Here is a 19,837-nt window from a genome sequence, read left to right on the forward strand (position 1 = left end):
CCCCCCCACACACACACACACATACACACCCCTGCCATGTCAGGACCTTTAATTTCCCATCATGCCCTGCAGGCGTAGCCAGAGCATATTTACAGACATGTGCGGAGACAGCACTGCTACACCCTGCAGCACAGAGCCCACAGCCTCTGCTTCAGTGTCTTTTCACTCAGCATCTCCACATAATGCAGCATAATTCTTTGTGGCTCTAAAGACGCTAGAAGAATTTTAAATTCATGCTTAGGAAATAAAAAAGAATGGTTATAAAATTTGTCAAGGACTACTTTATCAAGACAACAAAAAAAAAAAACAACAAAAAATCAATTTTTATTACGATGGTAACAAAAACTGACGATTAATTTTGATTTTAAAATAATCATTGGCAACTTTTACTTTTTAAACAATTACAAGCAGCAGGACAAATATCTGTAGAACAGAATATACAAAGCTACACAGCAAAGTGTTTGACAAGATTTTGATTCAATTAGTGAACTGAATCAATGTGAGTGACAGCTCAGTGTAAACACTCTGCCAGGTGAAATGGCATCCAGGGACAGCAGGGCAGCCATCTGTGATGAATTAAGTTTGATTAACCGCTTGATGTTGTGTTAATTATTGTCCCATTGTAACCCCTTTAATTGGCTTTAGCAGCCAGAGGTGAAAAATAAATAAATGCAAACACAACATTCATTTTGTTGTGTAATAGTAACATGTCTTCCTATAGCTCAAGTTATACTTTATTACCTGTACATACCTACTAAGTTTAAATAACTGTATACAGAACTTCAAACTCTTCTTAAATACATCAAGCAGATAATGGAGTTGTTTGTTATTCTTCCTGTGTTGGTCCAAAGCCAGAGTAAATCAAAGAAAATCGTTACTCTCTGAGGTGAGAAACAAAAAGGGCTAAAGAAAAGCAAAGCGAGTTAATCCAAATTAATCCCATCTAAATTTGAGATCAAGGCAATTCTTACTCCTCCTTTTCTTGTCTGGGGGCCTCAGTCCTCTAGTTACACACACGTGTTAACCTTGTGCGCACGCCGCCATTCTTTGATTAGGACAGGGCAAGGACATCTAAAGAGGATAAACTAGCAGAAAAGGAAAACACCTCAGCCGAATCCACAAAGCTCTCAGGTTATACACAGCTTTGTTGGTTGGGGGGGGGGGATGCTTAATAGTGTTTCAGCAAGTGACAGCTTTGCTTATTTTCCCTGCTGTCTCTTGAAAGTAAAAGCAAGCCAGCAACTATACAGCATCGCCATATCACAAGAAAATAACAAAAGAATTGTACACTCAGTACCTTTATATACTGTGCCCTGTGTTAGTAAGCGACATGATTTTRGGGTTTTTCATTTGCTTTAAATGCATATTTAACAGGAACCTAATACATAAAAGGAATGCATATTTGCAACTGCTTATCATGACACCAAGACCATCTTATGTTGAAGAATTAGGAAGTTATGGCTATTTTGGTCAAAATTTGAAAAAAAATATTATGTKCAACCACATGCAAGATCTGATATGATGGGAGAATGTGTTGTGAATAAATGGCAGTTGCTACCACACCAAATTTTAGCTTAATATTTATGAAATTCACTAAGGCAGTGTTGGRCAATCCTGGTCCTCGAGGGCCAGAGCCCTGCGTGTTTTTCTTTATTCCCTGCTCCAACACACCTGATTCAGTCATTGAAAAACCTCTTCCAAGTCCTACAGAAGTCTGATAATCACCCATTCATTCAAATCAGGTGTGTTGGAGCAGAGAAACAAGTAAAATGTGCAGGGCTGCTGCCCTTAATGCTCACTGCTGCACTAAGGTATGCCATTTTTGTGAAGGCCTTTGTGTACAGCAGCTATCTATGTTGGGTTAATGAAAAAAATTAATAAGTTGTAGATGATCAAAAAGAAAAAATAAGTAGGTCCTCTGGATGGGTTCTTCTTTAGTGAAACGTTTCGTCTCTCCTCCAAGAGACTTCTTCAGTCTGATGAGTTTCAGGTGAACTCAGCCTTATAAGCGCTGCCTCCACATGGACAAACAGGCTAGTCAAATGCAAAAGAGGGCCATCGCCTAACAATAGGCTTGATTAGCTCTATTGTTCATGGAGGGTCATGTGCCCCATCACCTGACTTATTGGTTTGGATGCTTCGGCTGTGGTTATTTGGTGTTTTGTTATGTGTATGTAGTGAGTGCAAGCGGGGTTCAACGTCCTCTTGTTTTTTACTTTTACTTTACTTACTACTGTTTTTACTGAGATGCATCAGGACAAGTTGTAGATGAGCATCCTGTAATTTATTTCTGAAAGTTATATTACAACACATCTAGTGCTTTATGAGATATTTTGCTAACAAACCGATAGAGTTAGTAGAATAATTAGTGGCAAGAATCTGAGTTCAGGATCACTCTCAGGYACTAAAACACAAAATTTTASCTCAGTATTTTTAAAATTGACTGAATGGTAGCTATTTTGTGTTGTTTCAGATTATTTCACTTTGGCGGCCATCTTGAATTTGGTTGACTCCAAAAGTCAGTGAGTTGTGGATGTCAACTCAGTGATTAAGTATGACTTGTTTTTTGAACACACACAGACATGAGTCAAAACATGATCGCACCCCCTTCTCCTTCGGCGGCTGGCTGTATTAAATCCTAGACTCGATTTTTTCTGGACAGTCAGCATGTCGGAGGTATGCAAGGCAATTTTGATGTTTGCTTTGCTGCAAGACAAGTACTTAGTCTGAACAACAAACTTCCATGTTTATTTGTAGGCAATCTGGAAGCAATAGGCACATTAGGGGTTGACCACAGTCCCCATGCTCCCACGCTTAAGCTCCCATGGTAGGAGAACTGGGCCAGAACACTGGCCTCCTCCCCAAAAGCAGGGCCTGGGAAAAGAAACCCAGAGGTCAGCCCGCTTGACTTCTCTCCCTGTGGTACCAGCCTCACCCGAGGTGTACGACTCCGAAGCTTAAATAAAGCAAGAGATTTATATCTCACTGAAACAAAATAATACACATACACAAAACAAATCAAATTATTAGATGAGTTTTTACACATGAAAAAAAAAACTAGAATCATTGCTTCTAAACACATAACCACAAAAAATGCATGAATCAGTTTAAGGAATGGTGCAGATGACAGACTATAGAGATCAACTAAATTGAGTTGGCTATCAGGGAATACCACAAATCAGATGTCATCATCTTCATCAYTCTTTATATAAATAAGAACATGGGAGGATTTTTGGAGTGAAGATCAAAATCCTAATTTGGTTGCTTAAGTCAAGTCAGTCAACAAATGTCAACTACATCACCAAGAGATGTGAGGGGAAAAATTAAACAGAAGAACTAAAAATTGTCAAATAAACCAGATCAGTTTCTGACCTGCTACTGATATGCTGCTGCTGCAAGACTCACAACAATTCACAAAAAATAAAAACCACTCCTATATTTTGTCAAGTACATTTTGGAGTTACAGAGCAGAACGTCTTATGCCTCTCCCCGTTTTTTCTTTCTTTCTTTTTTTTCTTTTTTTCGTGATCCACAAGTAAGAAGACACTGAGCCCCGAGGACATGGAAGGGGAAGGAACTTGAGCTGATCTCAATTTCATGCTGTTAGTGAGAGATTTAGCGAGGCCCCATTGGGAATGACAATTGAGAAGAGGTTGAGTATTGTCATGGGGAGATACACAGAGTGACTGACAGCGAAGGTTATAACAGCGAACATGAGGACCTGGAGACACTGCAAGAGTTTAGTTTGATTMTTTTGTGAAATTTTTTACTGCTTCATCATAATAATGTGGACACATGTCTACATTTAAATGTGTGTTTTCGCTTTAAAAAGGAGGTTGTTGGTTATTATCACAAAACACTGCCTCACAACACATATTCCATCCAGCAGGATTTTCTAATACTTATTGGAACAAAGGCCATCCACACTTCGTAGAGCAAACMGTATCTGCAGCCAGCGTCAATTCTTGGCTTTGTAATGTGGTGATGAGACCGGGCACGCCTGAACAGTAGATTCTCTCCTCCCTGCTATATCTTTTTCTCCTCACTGCTTCTATTCATGTTGCACCTGATTGACAAGGGACTCCTGTCACCTCATGTTTCAAGTGATTTTTCATTTTAGCTTTCAAGAATCCTCTCAGAGCTGCTGTTTGTGCTACCATTTTACTGGCATGACTCAGATACAGAATATACTATACTGTATTATCATTTATAGATCACAGGCAATATAATATGTGGTCACAAATGCTGGAAACAGAATTTCAAAATCTTGATTTTAAACATTCTCCAAAATTTACCTTTCATTGCAATTTAAAAATGAACAAAGTTTGACAACTGTCTCGTGATCACATTAGTCACAAACATTTAAAGCATCTTTTCTTACTTATCTGTTAAAATCTTTAACTTAACATGGCTATAATGTTTTGCATCTGACTGAGTGATAATTGTTCTGTGAGATGAGTAAGTAAATAAATGCAAATTCATACCTAATTCCCAGGAAATCCATATCTCCATTTGTTTTTTTTTTATTTATACAATAAATGTTGCACATTATCCCATTGAAACAAGGCTCATCACATTCATGACTGACACAAAGTTCAGGGGTCTTATTACAAGAATCTTGGTAACTTTTCTTTGTTTACCTAAAAAATAAAAATCCACAAGGAAAGCTACCAGATCCAGGCAGTTATCTGTAAAAGTTTGGCCACATTATGACGTTTATTTTGTCTAACTACCCAATCAGACCCAAACAGCTCATCTAAATGCAATAAAAAACACACAATGCTGAACTACACAATAGTCTGAACTTTTACATAAACTGTATATTTATTTGAGTGACTACAATTCTTCCAGAATACCAAACCTCAAAAACTTCTTCATCCAGCAGGCGCGTTCCAAACACGGTGACCCCCTCTAAGCTGACCACAGCATCGTCCCCTCGCAGCAGATCCAGGGTCTCGACTTTCTCACAATCCAAATAAAGGGTCACGGACTTGTTGTGCACGCTAAAGGCTATTCTGTGCCACCTGAAAGAGCAAAGAGCGGCAATTACCAGTTTAATTCTGTGAACTGAGCAAAGAAAATTTGGAAGTAAAGTTTTGTGTGAAACATAATTTTTTCTCTCTGATCAATTATGTTGTGTAAAAGCTTAGAATACTTTCTGAGTGTGTCTAAAATCTATTCAGAGATACATGAAATTCTTTACTAAAAGACACTTTTGACTCAAATTGGAAATGGAAAGTTATAAAAACAGATCTTACGCAATCAGTTATTTATTGCTCCCAATAGTTTCAGGATACGAGCACAACTAGTTTTAGCTTGATATCTGCAAATCTGCCTGAGTTATGGCCATTTTTAGGCTTGTTATTTTGAATGAGTTTGATATTAAAAGTTAATGAGTAAATGTAAATCCAGTGATTACATTCTGAGCATTTCATTAAAATCCACCCAGTGGAATTTGAGATGTTTTGCTAATGCTGCAGAAAAATGAACACATGCACACAAATTTGAATTTCGATCCTTATTAGGACTGTTCATTGACTTCCATTCATTTACTGGTCATTTCAGCATTACCCTGATCCCTTAAAGGGATCCACAATGAGTTGTAACATTAGACTTTATTTGATAAACATCTATTTTAACTGTAAAAGAAAGACTGTAAAAATACTGTAGGCTGTTTAGTTTTGTAATTTTTTTAAATATGTTTTAACACAGATGGAGCCATTTTATTTACACACAAAGCATTCTGGATAAATGATGACGTGGATAGGTCTTCGGTGTGAGCGAGCTATATCCACCCTGAAGGTTAATCTTGGACAAAATCTGATTATCGACTCTTTTAAATGAAACCAGAGAGCGTTGACAGAGAGGAGAAGGTAGAAATGACTCAGCCTGTAACTGAAAATATGGATGGAGGACAACAGAGCTGCTTCATGGAAGAAGAACCTCAGCTTAGCCTGTTAGCCTTTGCGCTAGCGCTGACGCTATATTGCCTTATAAGTATTAGCTCAGCGCTAGCCTGACAAACAAACAAGCTAAACTGTTGTCCTCCATCCATATTTTCAGTTGCAGGCTGAGTCATTTTTGTGTTCTCCTCTCTGTCATGTGGATGGAGGACCTCAGTGATGAGAGCAGAATGTGTAGCGCTGAGCTAATACTTATTTATGCTGATAGCATTGGGGCTAATGCTAAATCTAACAGGCTAAGCTGAGGTTCTTCTTCCATGAAGCAGCTCTGTTGTCCTCCATCCATATTTTCAGTTACAGGCTGAGTYATTTCTACCTTCTCCTCTCTGTCAACGCTCTCTGGTTTCATTTAAAAGAGTCGATCATCAGATATTGTCCAAGATTAAACTTCAGGGTGGAAATAGCTCGCTAACAGTCTCTCACCGAGGACCTATCCACGTCATCATTTACCCAGAATGCTTTGCATGTAAATAAAATGGTCCCATCTGTGTAATATATTTTTAAACTTTTTAAAAATTATAAAAACAACAATCTACAGTATTTTTACAGTCTTTATTTTACAGTTAAAATAAATGTTTATCAAATAAAGTCTAGCGTTACAAATAATAGTGGATCCCTTTAACTTAAACCTAACCCCCAACCTAAAACTGGAGTTCCACCATATTGGGAACGGTCTTTGGTCTACTGGTCTTGACACGGTAGGTATGTATTCCAGAAACTGTCCAAAAAGTTACACAAAAACAAATTTTGTTTTGCTTTTCACCTTTKGCAAGCAACAGATGTCTGATTTACTGTAACAGAGGGGTTAAAGTCCCTTATACTCACTTTCCATCGGCCATATTGATCTTCCTGAAAGTGGGGTAAAGTTCTGGAGTGGGGTGTCCATGCTGGTCCTCATACAGGAAGACAGGTGACCTCCCCACTTCAAGTCCCAGCTGCTGCACCCCCTGGTCATCGTAGACCGACAGGAGGAAGAACTGGGAGCCTTTCGTAGCCCTGACGGTTGTCATCAGGGAGAAATTCTCAGGGAATTTAGAATCTGGATGGAGTGGAGAGGAGATGAGAGAGGTTCAGTCATAAAGAGCRGAGCGCAGCGGGAAGCATACATTTTCATAACATGCAGGCACCCCCCGCTGCCTGTGGGACCTGGATAAATATAATGATGAAAAATGTCGCCCATGAAAGCACTGAGTGCCCAGAAGGAGCGTTAAGTAGAGTTTAGTGAGATTTCTTAACTTTAACTGAGAGAATAAACCCCCTAAATTTGATACATTTCAATGCTTTCAATAATTTAAAGGATTAATTTCTGCAGTGGACTGAAAGGATTTTCTATGTGGTCTTAAAGGAAAATAAGGAAAAAAAGTCTCTACCAGGGTATAGCTGTTTAGTGGGAGCACTGAGCCGGATCTTTTTGATCTTGTAAGCCAGGTCCATCTCCTCCGTGCCCCTCCTGCTGGTGCAGAGACCAGCCTCCAAGGACACCCCGTCCATGTTCTCTGACAGCCCGAGCACTCGCAGAACATCAATAGGATCAGCTGGGAATGGAAACGAAATGAAAATTAACCATCTGCCCATGGTAAAGAGCAGACTGAGGAAATGTGTTCTGTTATTTCACACTTGCAAAGTGGAACGAATTCTGTCTTTTCAAACATGATATTGTGCTTTAACRGGTTATTTTATGCGTTTTTTGTAGATTTCTCCTTCCAGCTGCATAAAATGCTCTAAAACACTTATGTCAGAGTGAAACTTGTGGCAGATGATGGCAGTATGCTTGTACTCATGTCAATTTAACACTTAAATTCTGCCAGTGTGACAGCCCTTTGCTGTCTGGCTCAGTTAAATGTTGGTTGTTACTGAGCTGTAGAGTGGGATTTAGTGTGGCTGGAAGCAGGTTTTTAAAGTTTGGTGCCTTCCTGCCTCCTTTGAGTCGGAGGAAACACCTCTGAGATGTGGCGGCAGGTGGCCAGGCTTCTGTGGGTGTTATTATGGGACGGGGGCGGGGCGCAGACTAGCCTATAATCCTCAGGTACACCTGACAGCTGACACCTGCACACTGCACATCAGCCAGMACCAACACATCTGCATTTATCATCATCTAAATCACAAACAAGTGTTTGGATGAATAAAATATGTTCGGTGATGAGGCAAGCTACTTTTAATTCAGATAAAAGTTCTGGAATAAAGCAAATTGAGCAATAGTGGGGCCTTCAGGTCCAGAACTTTTAGCAAATTAGGATTTGGTATCCCATTTATTTATTAAGTTAAATAAAATCAATCAATAAAAAATTTTCTAATTACTGTGATCCTACTGAAAAATATTGAATCACTGATTTGTTTGTTTTCATTCTAAGCCTACAAACCAGTCACAACAAGTGATGCATGTGATGAAATTCTGTTTATTGCAGCAACTGTTGCCCCTCAGATCTGGGCTTCCTGTAGTTGCTCTCCTTCCAGTGAGTCTGTGCTTTGTTTGCAGTCCACCGCTCGTGTTATTAGATGTCTGCTGATAAAGCGCTGCCATGAGCATTAGTCAGGATCAGAGCTTTGTTCACAGCCAGTCTCCTACCAGCTGCTACAGAGAGCCGCTCAGCACTTACCATTCCAGTAACATTTCAAATGAGGAACCGAAACTCAAATTGCCTCCTGAAGCTCTGGCTGCTCAGAGCTTGCCTTTTATTCTCCTTGTTAATTAAACATGTGGAGAGCGTATACAATCTCCCAGACACCGCTTGCAGAAAAACACAACCTAACATTTTATGACTTTATTTATTTGCAAAGCAGACAGTTTCTTTTTTTCCCCCCTTCTCAGCTACCTCACATGGAAATGAAGTTTAAACTGGGTAAGGCAAAGAATTATAGACAGGTCTCTGAACAATAGAAAACAATGAACACAGAAAAAAAAGAATATTAAAAACATTTATATCAAATAGTTACATAACTTCACAAATACTAACAAAAATCCTAATAAACATTTGTCCACATTTCAAACAACTTTCAAAATGACTTTTTTACACCTGACAGCATAAATGTTGAGGAATTAGGAGGGTTTTTATCATAAAAAGTAAAACCCTAATCATTAAGAATATGTTAAATAACACATTGCTTTTTTATGCTTTCAGTATTTAAACACTTGGTATTTCCAACCTCTTCAATATGAGTAAAACTATCACAACAGAGAAGTTGAAGCTTCCTTCATATTGTATGTGTTCTGACTGCTGCAACATTTAACATACTCAGATGAAGTGTCCCTTTTTCTTTGCAATAAAAAAACAAGTTTACCAGAGTGGGTTTAAACTTGTAAATGTATATAGAACTAAAACATTTTTCTTTAATTATGTTTTAATTGTTAAATTTAGAGAGAATTGAATTAAAAAAACAATGGCTTGCAAAAGCTTATAATACATTTGTTATATCTAGAGAGGGAAAAAAGTATAAACTGGTGAACACAGGTTATTGGTCATATTTCACTGGTTTGTTTTTTGAGGTTTGACTAAAAATTTGTGTTTGCCTTTTGGTTAGATATGATCTTTTCTAAATCTGTTTTTTAACAAAAACTGTGTCTCATTGAAGTCATGTTAAATATTTTTTTCAATAAATTGACCAAATAGGTAGACAGTAAGTTTCTTATTGTTTAAATTACGTTTGGATTTTGTTCTTTTACAAGCATTTTTCAATAGTTTTTCTTTTTGTTGACACTGAATGCTCATTGCATTCATATTTGCATTGTTAAATGCTTATAACATTTAACAGTGTTATGAATGCTGTTATGCATCAGAGTCGGTCTTAAAATGAATTCTTATAGGTTTAGATTTATCAACAAAAGAATACAGTATTTAGAAAACTAATAAGCACATTTGCGTTTAAGAGGTGTTACACATTATCTGCTAGAAAAAACATTTTTTCTACTCGTTCTCACAGCTTATAGTGATTGCATTTCTAAATCAGTCATGAAAATGCATGTTTTAAAGCAAACATAATTTAAACAGTTTAAGTGTAACTGCTAACRTTTTACACAATCAATAGAGCAGGTTTTTAAAAAGTGCATTTTCATTTAGACTGCAGCACTCCTTTTTTAGCTGTTATTTCTATCCTTCGTCCACTGTTTGAGCCATGACAAACAAAATTATTAATTCATTTATCAACACCTCTTAGAGGTAAGCATGTTTCTCCAAACGTGATATATAATCAGGGAAATGTGTGCTGAAGTGGTATCACAATCATCCAATCAATTGTGGAGACAGAGATAATGGCTGTAGAGTTTACCCAAAGCATAATTACTAATCTTTTTAACAACAAAGAAACACTCAGAAAGGAGGAATATTATATAGTAAAAATAAGTGGTGAGTACAAATGTGTCAGCTCCTTATCTTTCTTCTGTGTTGTGCAGTATTCACTTTTTTTTCTGATCAACATTTTTCTAGTGTTGCAAAAAAAAATCAAAAAGCACAATGTGACGCACAGCAGATTTTTTTTCTTTTTTTAGGATTATTGTGTGATACATTCCTGCAAGCAGTCAGCACTCTRGTGGCACTGACAAATTTATTGACACTTAATGAAATATGTTGAGTGATGGACTCTTTGCAGATGGGTGGTACAGCTGTGCTGTCCCCAAAAATCGCTGTCGTTCAGCAAAAAAAACGACAACTAGGACCTCCTCGCAGGCTTTTAGAGATTTTTTTTACCCGTCACCTGTCAGGTTATTTGCTAAATCAGCATATTTGAAATATTGCATGTAGTTATGAAAAAAATGCTGATGTTTCTGTGGATTATGTAATACTGAAAGACATGTCCATAGATTAAAAAATAAATAAAAATTAACAAGCTTTTGTTGAACAAAATCAGAGTGAAAGTGTTTTTGTGCTAACTGTATTTTGATCTTTTACATGTCTGCTTGTTAAATATGACACAAACTAGTAAAGTGTTTAGGGGTATGAACGTTTTGCTTTAGGGAGAAAACAGCTAAAATACATGCTGTATCTGCAAATGTGTGCAGTAAGGATACTGCAACACTCAAGTGTCCCTTACGCTTGGAGCTAAATGCATTTTTCAAGAGAATCTGCATTCAGAGCACTTTAAATTCACTGTACTCTGCATCACGTCTGGTTTCTGATCCAGAATGTTTGATTTTTACCGACTTATTTTCCCCCTGATCTCAAACAGGCTTTTTGTGATTTTGTCATAGCCTAGTTTGATTCCTGACTGCAAATCAATTTCCGTTGGTTTAGCTAAGTTAAGTTTGTTTTCTAGTCAAAGGTCAGAATCCAAAACAAACACACTTTTTGTTTGTGCCTCTTATGTGCACACGCACAGAGGAGCTCATGATGATGTTACTAAAGCAAAGCATTATGGGTTTAATTGAGCTGCTTTCTTGAATTTCTGTCTGGGCATCCACATCAGCAACTCCTGACAAAACATACGGCTAATGCAAACTAACATGGTTATTTCATTTAAAGCATGTGTAACATAAATAGAATTTCTGCTTTTGGTTTTAAAKTTTAATGCCGGCCGGTTTTTCAGCATGTTTCAGCTTCTGGCTGTCAGATGTCTACTGACCTCTGACTCAGAAGGCAAAAGAAGAAGAATCAAAATGGGGAGAATTCACACACAAGCATCAGAAAATCCCTTAACAAAAATAGATTATTTTTACAATTATCTATGATTAAAACTATGTTGACTGTATGAGGTGCAACCTTATTAAGTTCATTGAGAGTACTTGGAAGAAATCTGCAACGAGCATGAGATAAAGCAAGAAGTGGCTGCTGAAGCAGCCTGAAAATGCAAGAATTACCCAATATTTCCTTTCTACACAAAGCATCAGGCAGAGAAGCCCAGAGTAATGGAAGGCTGCCATTAGCTGTCTGAATGCATGCAGCTATTGGTGAAAGAATGTTATCTCTTCCCTGCTTTAGATCCATTAAGTCATTTAGAGTTTTGCCAACTCCAGTAGCCTCTTTACATTTCCTGCAGCACTGACTGTCTGTACAAGTTTTGTTTGCATCTCATTAGTCTTTGTATCTTTACATCACTTCTCACACTAGAATTCTGGATGAGCATATTTTAACACTACTTATTAACAAATACACTAAACATTAAAAGGTGCATTAAGTTTGAATTGTCGGATTGGAAAGAAGTTGAAATTTGTATCTATTTTTAAAATGTATATTGACTGTAAATGATTTGATTTAACACACTAAACATCATCCATCTATCTGATGCACAAACTTATAATGAACCTGTGCATTTTCTTAGCCATGACTTTTGCCTAGGCAGCCATTTTTTGTTTTGGTTTTATTTATGAGGAAACTGTCATGTGACATTAAACAGACACAGTTTTCCAGATTGCAAATATCTCAACAGTCCATCTCACAAATTGAGTTCTGTCCCCAACAAATGACACCAATCAGTTTTGATGTTTGCATGTTTTGTGTCTCTTTTCTCATTTCTTCCAAACCCCGTGGCCACACAGCTCAGCACTATTACAGTGGTACATGGACATAATGTGATCTCTGTGTTTCTGAAGCAAATGTCTCTGAAGACAATTTGTATGACTCACACCACCTACACACTCTGAGCCCTGCCTGAAAATACCCTTCTCTCTCACTTAGACAGTACTACACTGTCAAAAGCTATTGCATCTGGGAACGAGGGGAATTTCAACAAGAAATGAAGCCAAAAAGAAATCTGTGCACTCAGATAGTCCCACAGCATCTTGGACCACACCCTGAGATGAGTGGAGGAGGCCTAACATTTGAATTTTGAATGACTGTTTAGAAAGGAAATCCTTTTTGGAATATGAAAATGCATGTTTACATCAAAATGAAAAAAAAAAAACCCCGTTGACTAAAAATCTACTTTAGTTACAAATGTTGCTGAATGAGAATTTTTGAAAAATCATTCAAGGGTGATGAGCTCCAAAATCATTGTGATGAATGTTGAAAAAAAAGATGAGCAATCAAGCTCAAGTGGTTGAAAAAATGCAGACGTATTTCCTCTCCGGCGGTAAGAAAGAATAAATGATTAGAGGTGATTGTTTGGCACAACTGTGTTCAGACATAAACATTACGAGTTGAGAACTAATACCGGCTGCACAGATGAAGAATTAAACTCACAAATGAGATTGATAAACTGTCTGTGCACACACAGCTCCATCAGAATGAACAAATACTCTCACTGTTTATTTGATGCTCAATTATATCAACCACAGAGAAGAAGAAAAAAAAGGCAATGCTTAAAACCTGCCTCCATTCATGGCCAAGTGTTAAACTGAGATTATTTTACACTAAGAAGAAACAGAGATGCAGCTATTTTTGTCAAACCTTGACAATGTGCACAATCTCATGCAATGTTGCAAACTCATGAGATGTATTAGCTCTCAAAAAAGCATTGAGGATGACTCTCAGCAACTACTTCGAACTTCTTGAATGAGTTTGCTCATTTGTTCTGCTAACAAGAAACACAGAAAGAGAAACATTGGCAAAAACATTAATCTCCTTTTGTCTTTGATGGCAGGTAATGAACATTTTGGACCTCYGTGTTTGTTAATATCTTTCACTGAATTTTGTTTTGTTTTCTGAGTCAAAAATTTACTTTAGCATAATGTATTTTTAAAATGTGTTTATTAAAACTGAACATGCTTGTGAAATCAACGTTTTTGTAATAAATATGAATGCATTTTTTAAAACAGAGCAATAAAAACACATTTAAAAATAATTCATGCCACTAAGATGAGCAGTTGTTGAGATATTTGCCTGTGAGGTAACAGGAAGTGACGACAAAGGGGAGTGTCTGCGTGTAAACACTGCAGTGCTACATCGGCTAACAACACACTGAAGAGAAGACTGATGCTTCTTTAGATTATTTTGAGTCTCTATCAAAGAGAGTTGAAAAAGACTCAGAGTTTAAATAAGGTTTCAACAAATAAAGATCAAGGAGTTCCTTTTGTTTAAGAGTTCCCTTKTGATGTCACTTCCTGTTTCACTTTGCTGAGCCCAGTTCTAAAGAAGCCAGTTATGTGACAAAATGAGTAAAATCCTGTKTATTGTGCCAAGTTTCTTAAAAATAAAGATGTTTTCTCTGACATTTTTGTATTTGAATGATATGCATGTCAAAGCAGTAGTCAAATTTTTTCATCATTTCCAAAATTCTGTGCTGAATGTGGGTCAGCGGCTGTGTTCTGTTGTCGGGGCTACCAGCTACAGTTTTGGTGCCAAAAGCCAGAAGATCTKGGTGGAATCTGGTTACATGTTTCCTTCCCGATCGCATCAGCACCRCATTCTTCAACCTCCACAGTTGGTTCTGCTCTCGCTTGTTCACAGCATGATGAGCTGACAGGCCAAAWGCCTCTTGGCCCACAGAGAAAACACCTGCCCCTCAAGGCTAAGCACCAAACCAGCGCTCAATGCAAACACAGACAGATGTTTGTTTTTCTCTTCACCCCTTATGAGGACTTTTTTTTGACAACTGCCTGTCTCTTGTATAAGCGTAATACTCTTTGCATTCCTAACATTAAAAGAAGTCATCCATGTAAGAAACTCAAGCTTGCAGTAGGAGACAGATACAGCAAAATGAGATCAGACGGAGTCTCACATGCACAGACACATGTGTGTGCAGTAACAGCACACCCTGGGCACACAGACTTATCTAAATACAAACATGCAAACAAGCATATGAAAAAGCTCCTTCAAGTTTCAACCCCAAGCTGTCATTTAGTCTCTGGGGCTTAACACTCAGGCATCTATTACAGTATAAGGTGTAACCAGGGATGCCAAAATCAAAGTTAAACTCACAAACACATCAATGTCATTTAAAGCCTGTATGTGCAAGTTGAGGAAAATTTTCAAAAATGATCTGACTTATAAAAAAAGACACCGTACAAACATTCTGAAGACTCCTTATTGGAAAATCMACCTCCAGCTAGTCCAACTTAACGTCGCTTGGAGAAACACCGAGCCTCAGAAGCCTGAAGGGAAGGAAATTTCTGGAAGCCAGATGTGTGTGGAATACTATAGATTTCAGTCAGGCGCCTCAAAGTGTTTTAGCATCATTTAGAGATATTAAAAGCTTGGAGGAACTCCAAACAGTTTGGCTCATCAAAAAGTCTGATAAGCAGTTTGATGTGACACTTGCAGCATCAGCAGCTAGACTCAGACATCAGCACATCTGACAGCTCTGATGTTTAATGCGTTCGTTTGGAGAGCACAGACTCAACACTGAGAGCTGTAACATTTATAAAAAGCACATTTTCCTCTTTTAAAGCTTTCCAAAATCAGATGCCCTTTCCATTTGTTTTCATTTGCCTTTAATTTACAAACGGATCAAAGGAAATGAGAATTTGCCGCGTTCCTCTGAGAGTCTGATGCAAGGTTGGCAAGAAGATTGAATCAAACGGGACGCAGTGAGGGGCCTGTGTGCACTATTTCCCTCCCTGTCAGCTGAGGATGAGGCAGGGCATAAATGGGGAGGAGGAGGAAGATGGCATGGACAAAAAAAGATAAGACATTCAAAATAAAAAAAACAAGCTCAGCTCTTCCTACTCCTGTTCTTTTTTTCATTTTCTTTTTTTCGTAACGGAACAGAAAAGGGAACAAAGGAAAAGAAAACTGAACACAAATGTGTTGAGGCAAAAGAACAAAGGACTCTGGTTAAGCTGTGCACAAGTGCAAGAATGTCTCACTTCCTGTCTGTAAACATGAAGGGCTCTCTCATCTCTCTCAAACGCACACAGAAAGCATATGGGAAAATTTCCTTCGCTGCTTTACACACATGCACATCCATGCTGAACATTCAAAGCCTCAAACACACACATGTATTATCTACAGCGAGCATATAACTGAGAGATCTGCACTGCCAGATGTGATGGGCTCTTTGAAATCATCTCTGCACCAGCTCTCATTAGTAGTGGACACAGCAGCCACCGGGCCACTACAATGTGATAAAGGTCAGTTGGCTCACTTCCTTCTGCTATCGTTTCATTCCAGTCAGTGCGTTTCAACAAATCCTTCCAGCCATAAASTGGCTGCATGTGGAAAAATGTGAAAATGAAACATCTTTAAGCCCCCTCCAGTTGCCACAGGGTTCGGTCCTGCTGTTAAAGCATGGCACTCCAGCAGGGATTTTTCTTAATCGCAGCACCTGAAGGAAGTGCTTTGCACCTGTTAAAGATAGTTTTACAAGGCCACGGGGAACGAGGACAGGTGTATGTGACAGACAGCTGTGAACCAAATGACCTAAATAAATGAACACACAGCTGATCATTTGTTGGACGTGCAGTGAATTTCATGTCACATTAACAGATCGAAGCAGCAGCTGTTTAATAAAGGCTCAATCTTAGCTGAAAAAAAAATGTAATTCCAATTCTACATGAGGCGTAAGGATCCGGGGATGAAACAAGTCAAAGGCCTCAGCTTGCCAGGGCAATTATGACCATGGCAGTGTGATTGTTGGTGCTAAGTGCCTTCACAGAAGACCCTTTGCAAGCAGAGGGCACATTAAACAGATCCATGACAGGAATTTTAATCTACTCAATTCTTTTCAGAGTTCAGTCACTCAGCTCCTTCTCAAGTCAATGTCAAACGTTTTCACGGCAAACCGACGCCGGGTCACAGGTAAACTCAAACATGACATCACAGACGCACCGACCTGACCTGACGCAGGAAGGGCTCCTTTAAAATGTTTCATAAAAACACAGCCGGGACAGGAAAACTGATTCAATCAACACGATCTCGTTTTTTTTTTAAAGTAAAATAACTACTAATTACAGTCATCACATGTCAAGTAACCTTAAAAACACAGTTTTAATGCAAGCCTGGGGCAACTCCGGTGAACAAGTTGCAGCTTCACCAAAACACTCGGAACGCGCGTCATCACAGAAATCAGCCTGACACATCGGGATTAATGCACAATAAAAGACTTAAACTGAAGTTTGGAGCTTTCCTGGAGGCCAGGTTAGAAACGCATGTGTCTTTAAAAGGGCAAAGAAACTTGAAAGTGGGGCAGTGCGTAATTTTAGGTCCTGTTGGGACTTTGAGCGACACTTTTCCCCCCATTTCTGACTCTGGGAGCTCCAACCTGCCTGACATCTTTCATTATTTAACTGCATGTGGTCAACTAGATACTTTACCAGCTTGAGCCGTCCATAGGTGAAGAAAGATAAAAAGAAACAGATGTATTCTTCTGCACAACCCGGTCCTTATTAAACTGTCCATCCTGCGAAGCGGGGACCCAGCGCACGCGCGCCTCCGCACCCAGAACTTAATTCTGCAGAAGTTCTGTTTGGAACTAGGCAGCCATGCGTGTGGAGGGGGGGAGAAGGTGGTCGGTATTCTCACTTCCTTGATTGTTGGAGAAGATTTGTTTTTGCTGGTTCCTCTCGGTTTCTCTCTGTCCTTCTCATTCAATCTCTCCCTCTCATCATCACTCCCTCCTCCTGCTCCCCACCCCTTCCCTCCCCTCCCACACTGGACGGTGTCCCGGGACGAACGGATGAGCCGTGCGTGTGCCTGCAGAAAAAACTCCCTCATAAATCAGTTTTATTGCTTGAGGAAATTTGTAAGGTCTTACTTTGGAGAGGTTGTCATTGCCCCCAGAGATGATGTGTGCAACACTTTCTAACCTCTTCACCTGTGAGAGGTTTGATTTTTGCGCACTGGCACAAGAGGGATCAAGATGCACTGTTTAAGTGATACTTCAAACAYATTAGGATCATTGTTGATCGGTGACAACGATGATGACAAGTTTTCTTCTCTCTCCATTAAAATGTACAAATTTAATTTTACTTCTGTTGCAAGAAGTCGACACTTAAGCTGGAAGCTGAATAACGTGGAGCTTAGTGGTCACTGGTTGTTAACAGGACAGTCGTTTTGTGTAGCTGCAGGCACAAATGGCTGGAATTCATTTTCTAAATTAACAGATTAATTTCAAACCATGCAGGTCTCAGATTTAGTCAAAACTATGAAGGTTTTGGATTCAACAAAACAGTAACATCCATGTCCCTAAGAAAACTAAATCACATATTACCACATATTATTCTTTATCAATTTAGAGGTTACTGCAACACTGTAAAAAATGAAATGTTGGATTTACTTAACCATGTTATGTGACCTGGTTCCACTTACAGTAGCTGAGTTGAGTAAATTCAAAGCAATATACCAGTTTTTAACCAAAGAACATGAGCATGTTAATTTGAATTTACTCAACTCAGCTAAGTAGAACCAGGTCACATAACATGGTTGAGTAAATCCAACATTACATTTTTAGAGTGAATATCATAAAAAGATGGGTCGAAACAGAACTGATAAAATAAGAAACAAAACCCACATAATTTTTGTAAATTTGCAAATAAAATTTGTGCATATCCTGTGCATTTTTTGTACAAAAACAAGCAAATATCAATAATGGCTTAACACAAAAGTTATGCGTATCCTAATGTATTGGCACAACGTATGCAAAACTGCATATATGGAAAACCGCAAACTCTTTTAAACTGCACCATTTGACCCACCTTTACCTGGAGGATACCTCGTGCAGGTGACATCTTTTACACTCTGTTGAAAAATAGCAACAGTGTTGATCATCTGTGGAATAAATTAGGCCTGTCAGAAATCGAATTCATTACATCGTATTCAGTTGAGACATGCTCCAAGATAAGACTTGAAAAGACCTTTGCTAATTGGAAAATTACCAAAGATAATGTTTCCAGAGTCCAAGCAACAACAGGCTTTTGTAAAGTAACTGTGAAATGAAATCCCAGAGAACAGAGAAAATGAGCCAAACCATCTCAAGGGAGAAAACTGTCAAACCTCAGAAAGACATAACCCACCGATGAAAGGCTATAATTGCTGTTGCATTTTTATTTTGAGCCAAACCAAATTGTTGGTCACAGTCATTTTATGTGAAATATCACCGACCCCAACCAGATTTAATGTGAATCAAAAATGTTTATTTTTCTTCATGGTTAAGAGATGACAAACATTATAATAAACCTTAGTTTTTTGTTGTTTTTTTTTAGAAAGGAATGCTCAAAAAATACAAACACACTAGATGCAGATTTTTCACAGATTRTGTGGAACTGATCAGAAAGTCTACTGAAAACTATAAAAACATAATGAGCAGGTTTGACAGAAACAGATCGTTGACTAGACTGAAGTGGGTAAACAACAGACCCTCCTGGCCTCCAACCATGTCCCTTCTTCGTTCTGTCTGAGCCAAGCTGAGTCAGAGTCACATTCCTGGCAGCTTTTAGCAGCTAGTTATTAAGAGTTCGGTGAGTAGTCTAAGGTCCTGGTGAGAAATATTTACACTACATGTGTTATGTCCAACCCTTGGACAGGTACAACTCAAACCCACACTCATCCCACATGCACAAAAGCTAATTTTAAAAAGGTCAGTTAATATGCAAAAGTGCATTTTAAAATGCAGTTCTTTTTGTGCTTTAAACACCAGTTGTGTCTTGATGTTACACCTGCATGACCAAAAATAAAACTTCCAAATTAAAGGAGATCAATCTACTTGTATAATCTCACTTTGTCAATCCATATTAACCAGTTATCATTTAATAAATCAGGCTGAATGTGAAAAATGGAAGGAAAATAAATTCCATTCATTAAGTTGGTATAAACATGTTTGTATCGACACAACACTGAGATAAACTGAGATCATGCTGGCAGTCCTTTTATCCTGGTAATCAATCAGCACAAACCAACAGAGACATTTTATTTTGCACTCATTAACAATTATGTGGAAAGACCAAGACAGTAAATTATATTTCATGTGTTTTGACATGTATCCATGGATTAATGGTTGGGGGCGGGATCTATAAAGTTTGCTGGAAGTAAATCAATCCCAGACTTTAAATAAAAGAAGGAGGAGGTGGGGGG

At 38.3% G+C, this 19,837-nt stretch overlaps 1 protein-coding gene across 1 annotated transcript in view; it reads right to left on the reverse strand.

The window, feature by feature from the left end:
- Positions 1-17,346, reverse strand: part of col5a3a (collagen, type V, alpha 3a) — a gene marked incomplete in the record, with an annotated part of 49,776 nt that extends 32,430 nt beyond the window's left edge. The window contains 4 exon segments of the mRNA XM_014024593.1: positions 4,862-5,024; positions 6,789-7,002; positions 7,334-7,498; positions 17,083-17,346. Coding sequence (XP_013880047.1) covers positions 4,862-5,024; positions 6,789-7,002; positions 7,334-7,498; positions 17,083-17,167 — 627 coding nt within the window.
- Positions 17,347-19,837: the final 2,491 nt, after the last annotated feature.

Source organism: Austrofundulus limnaeus, unplaced genomic scaffold (genome assembly GCF_001266775.1).
Source record: "Austrofundulus limnaeus strain Quisiro unplaced genomic scaffold, Austrofundulus_limnaeus-1.0 Scaffold4, whole genome shotgun sequence".
In the NCBI taxonomy this organism is placed as follows: Eukaryota; Metazoa; Chordata; class Actinopteri; order Cyprinodontiformes; family Rivulidae; genus Austrofundulus; species Austrofundulus limnaeus.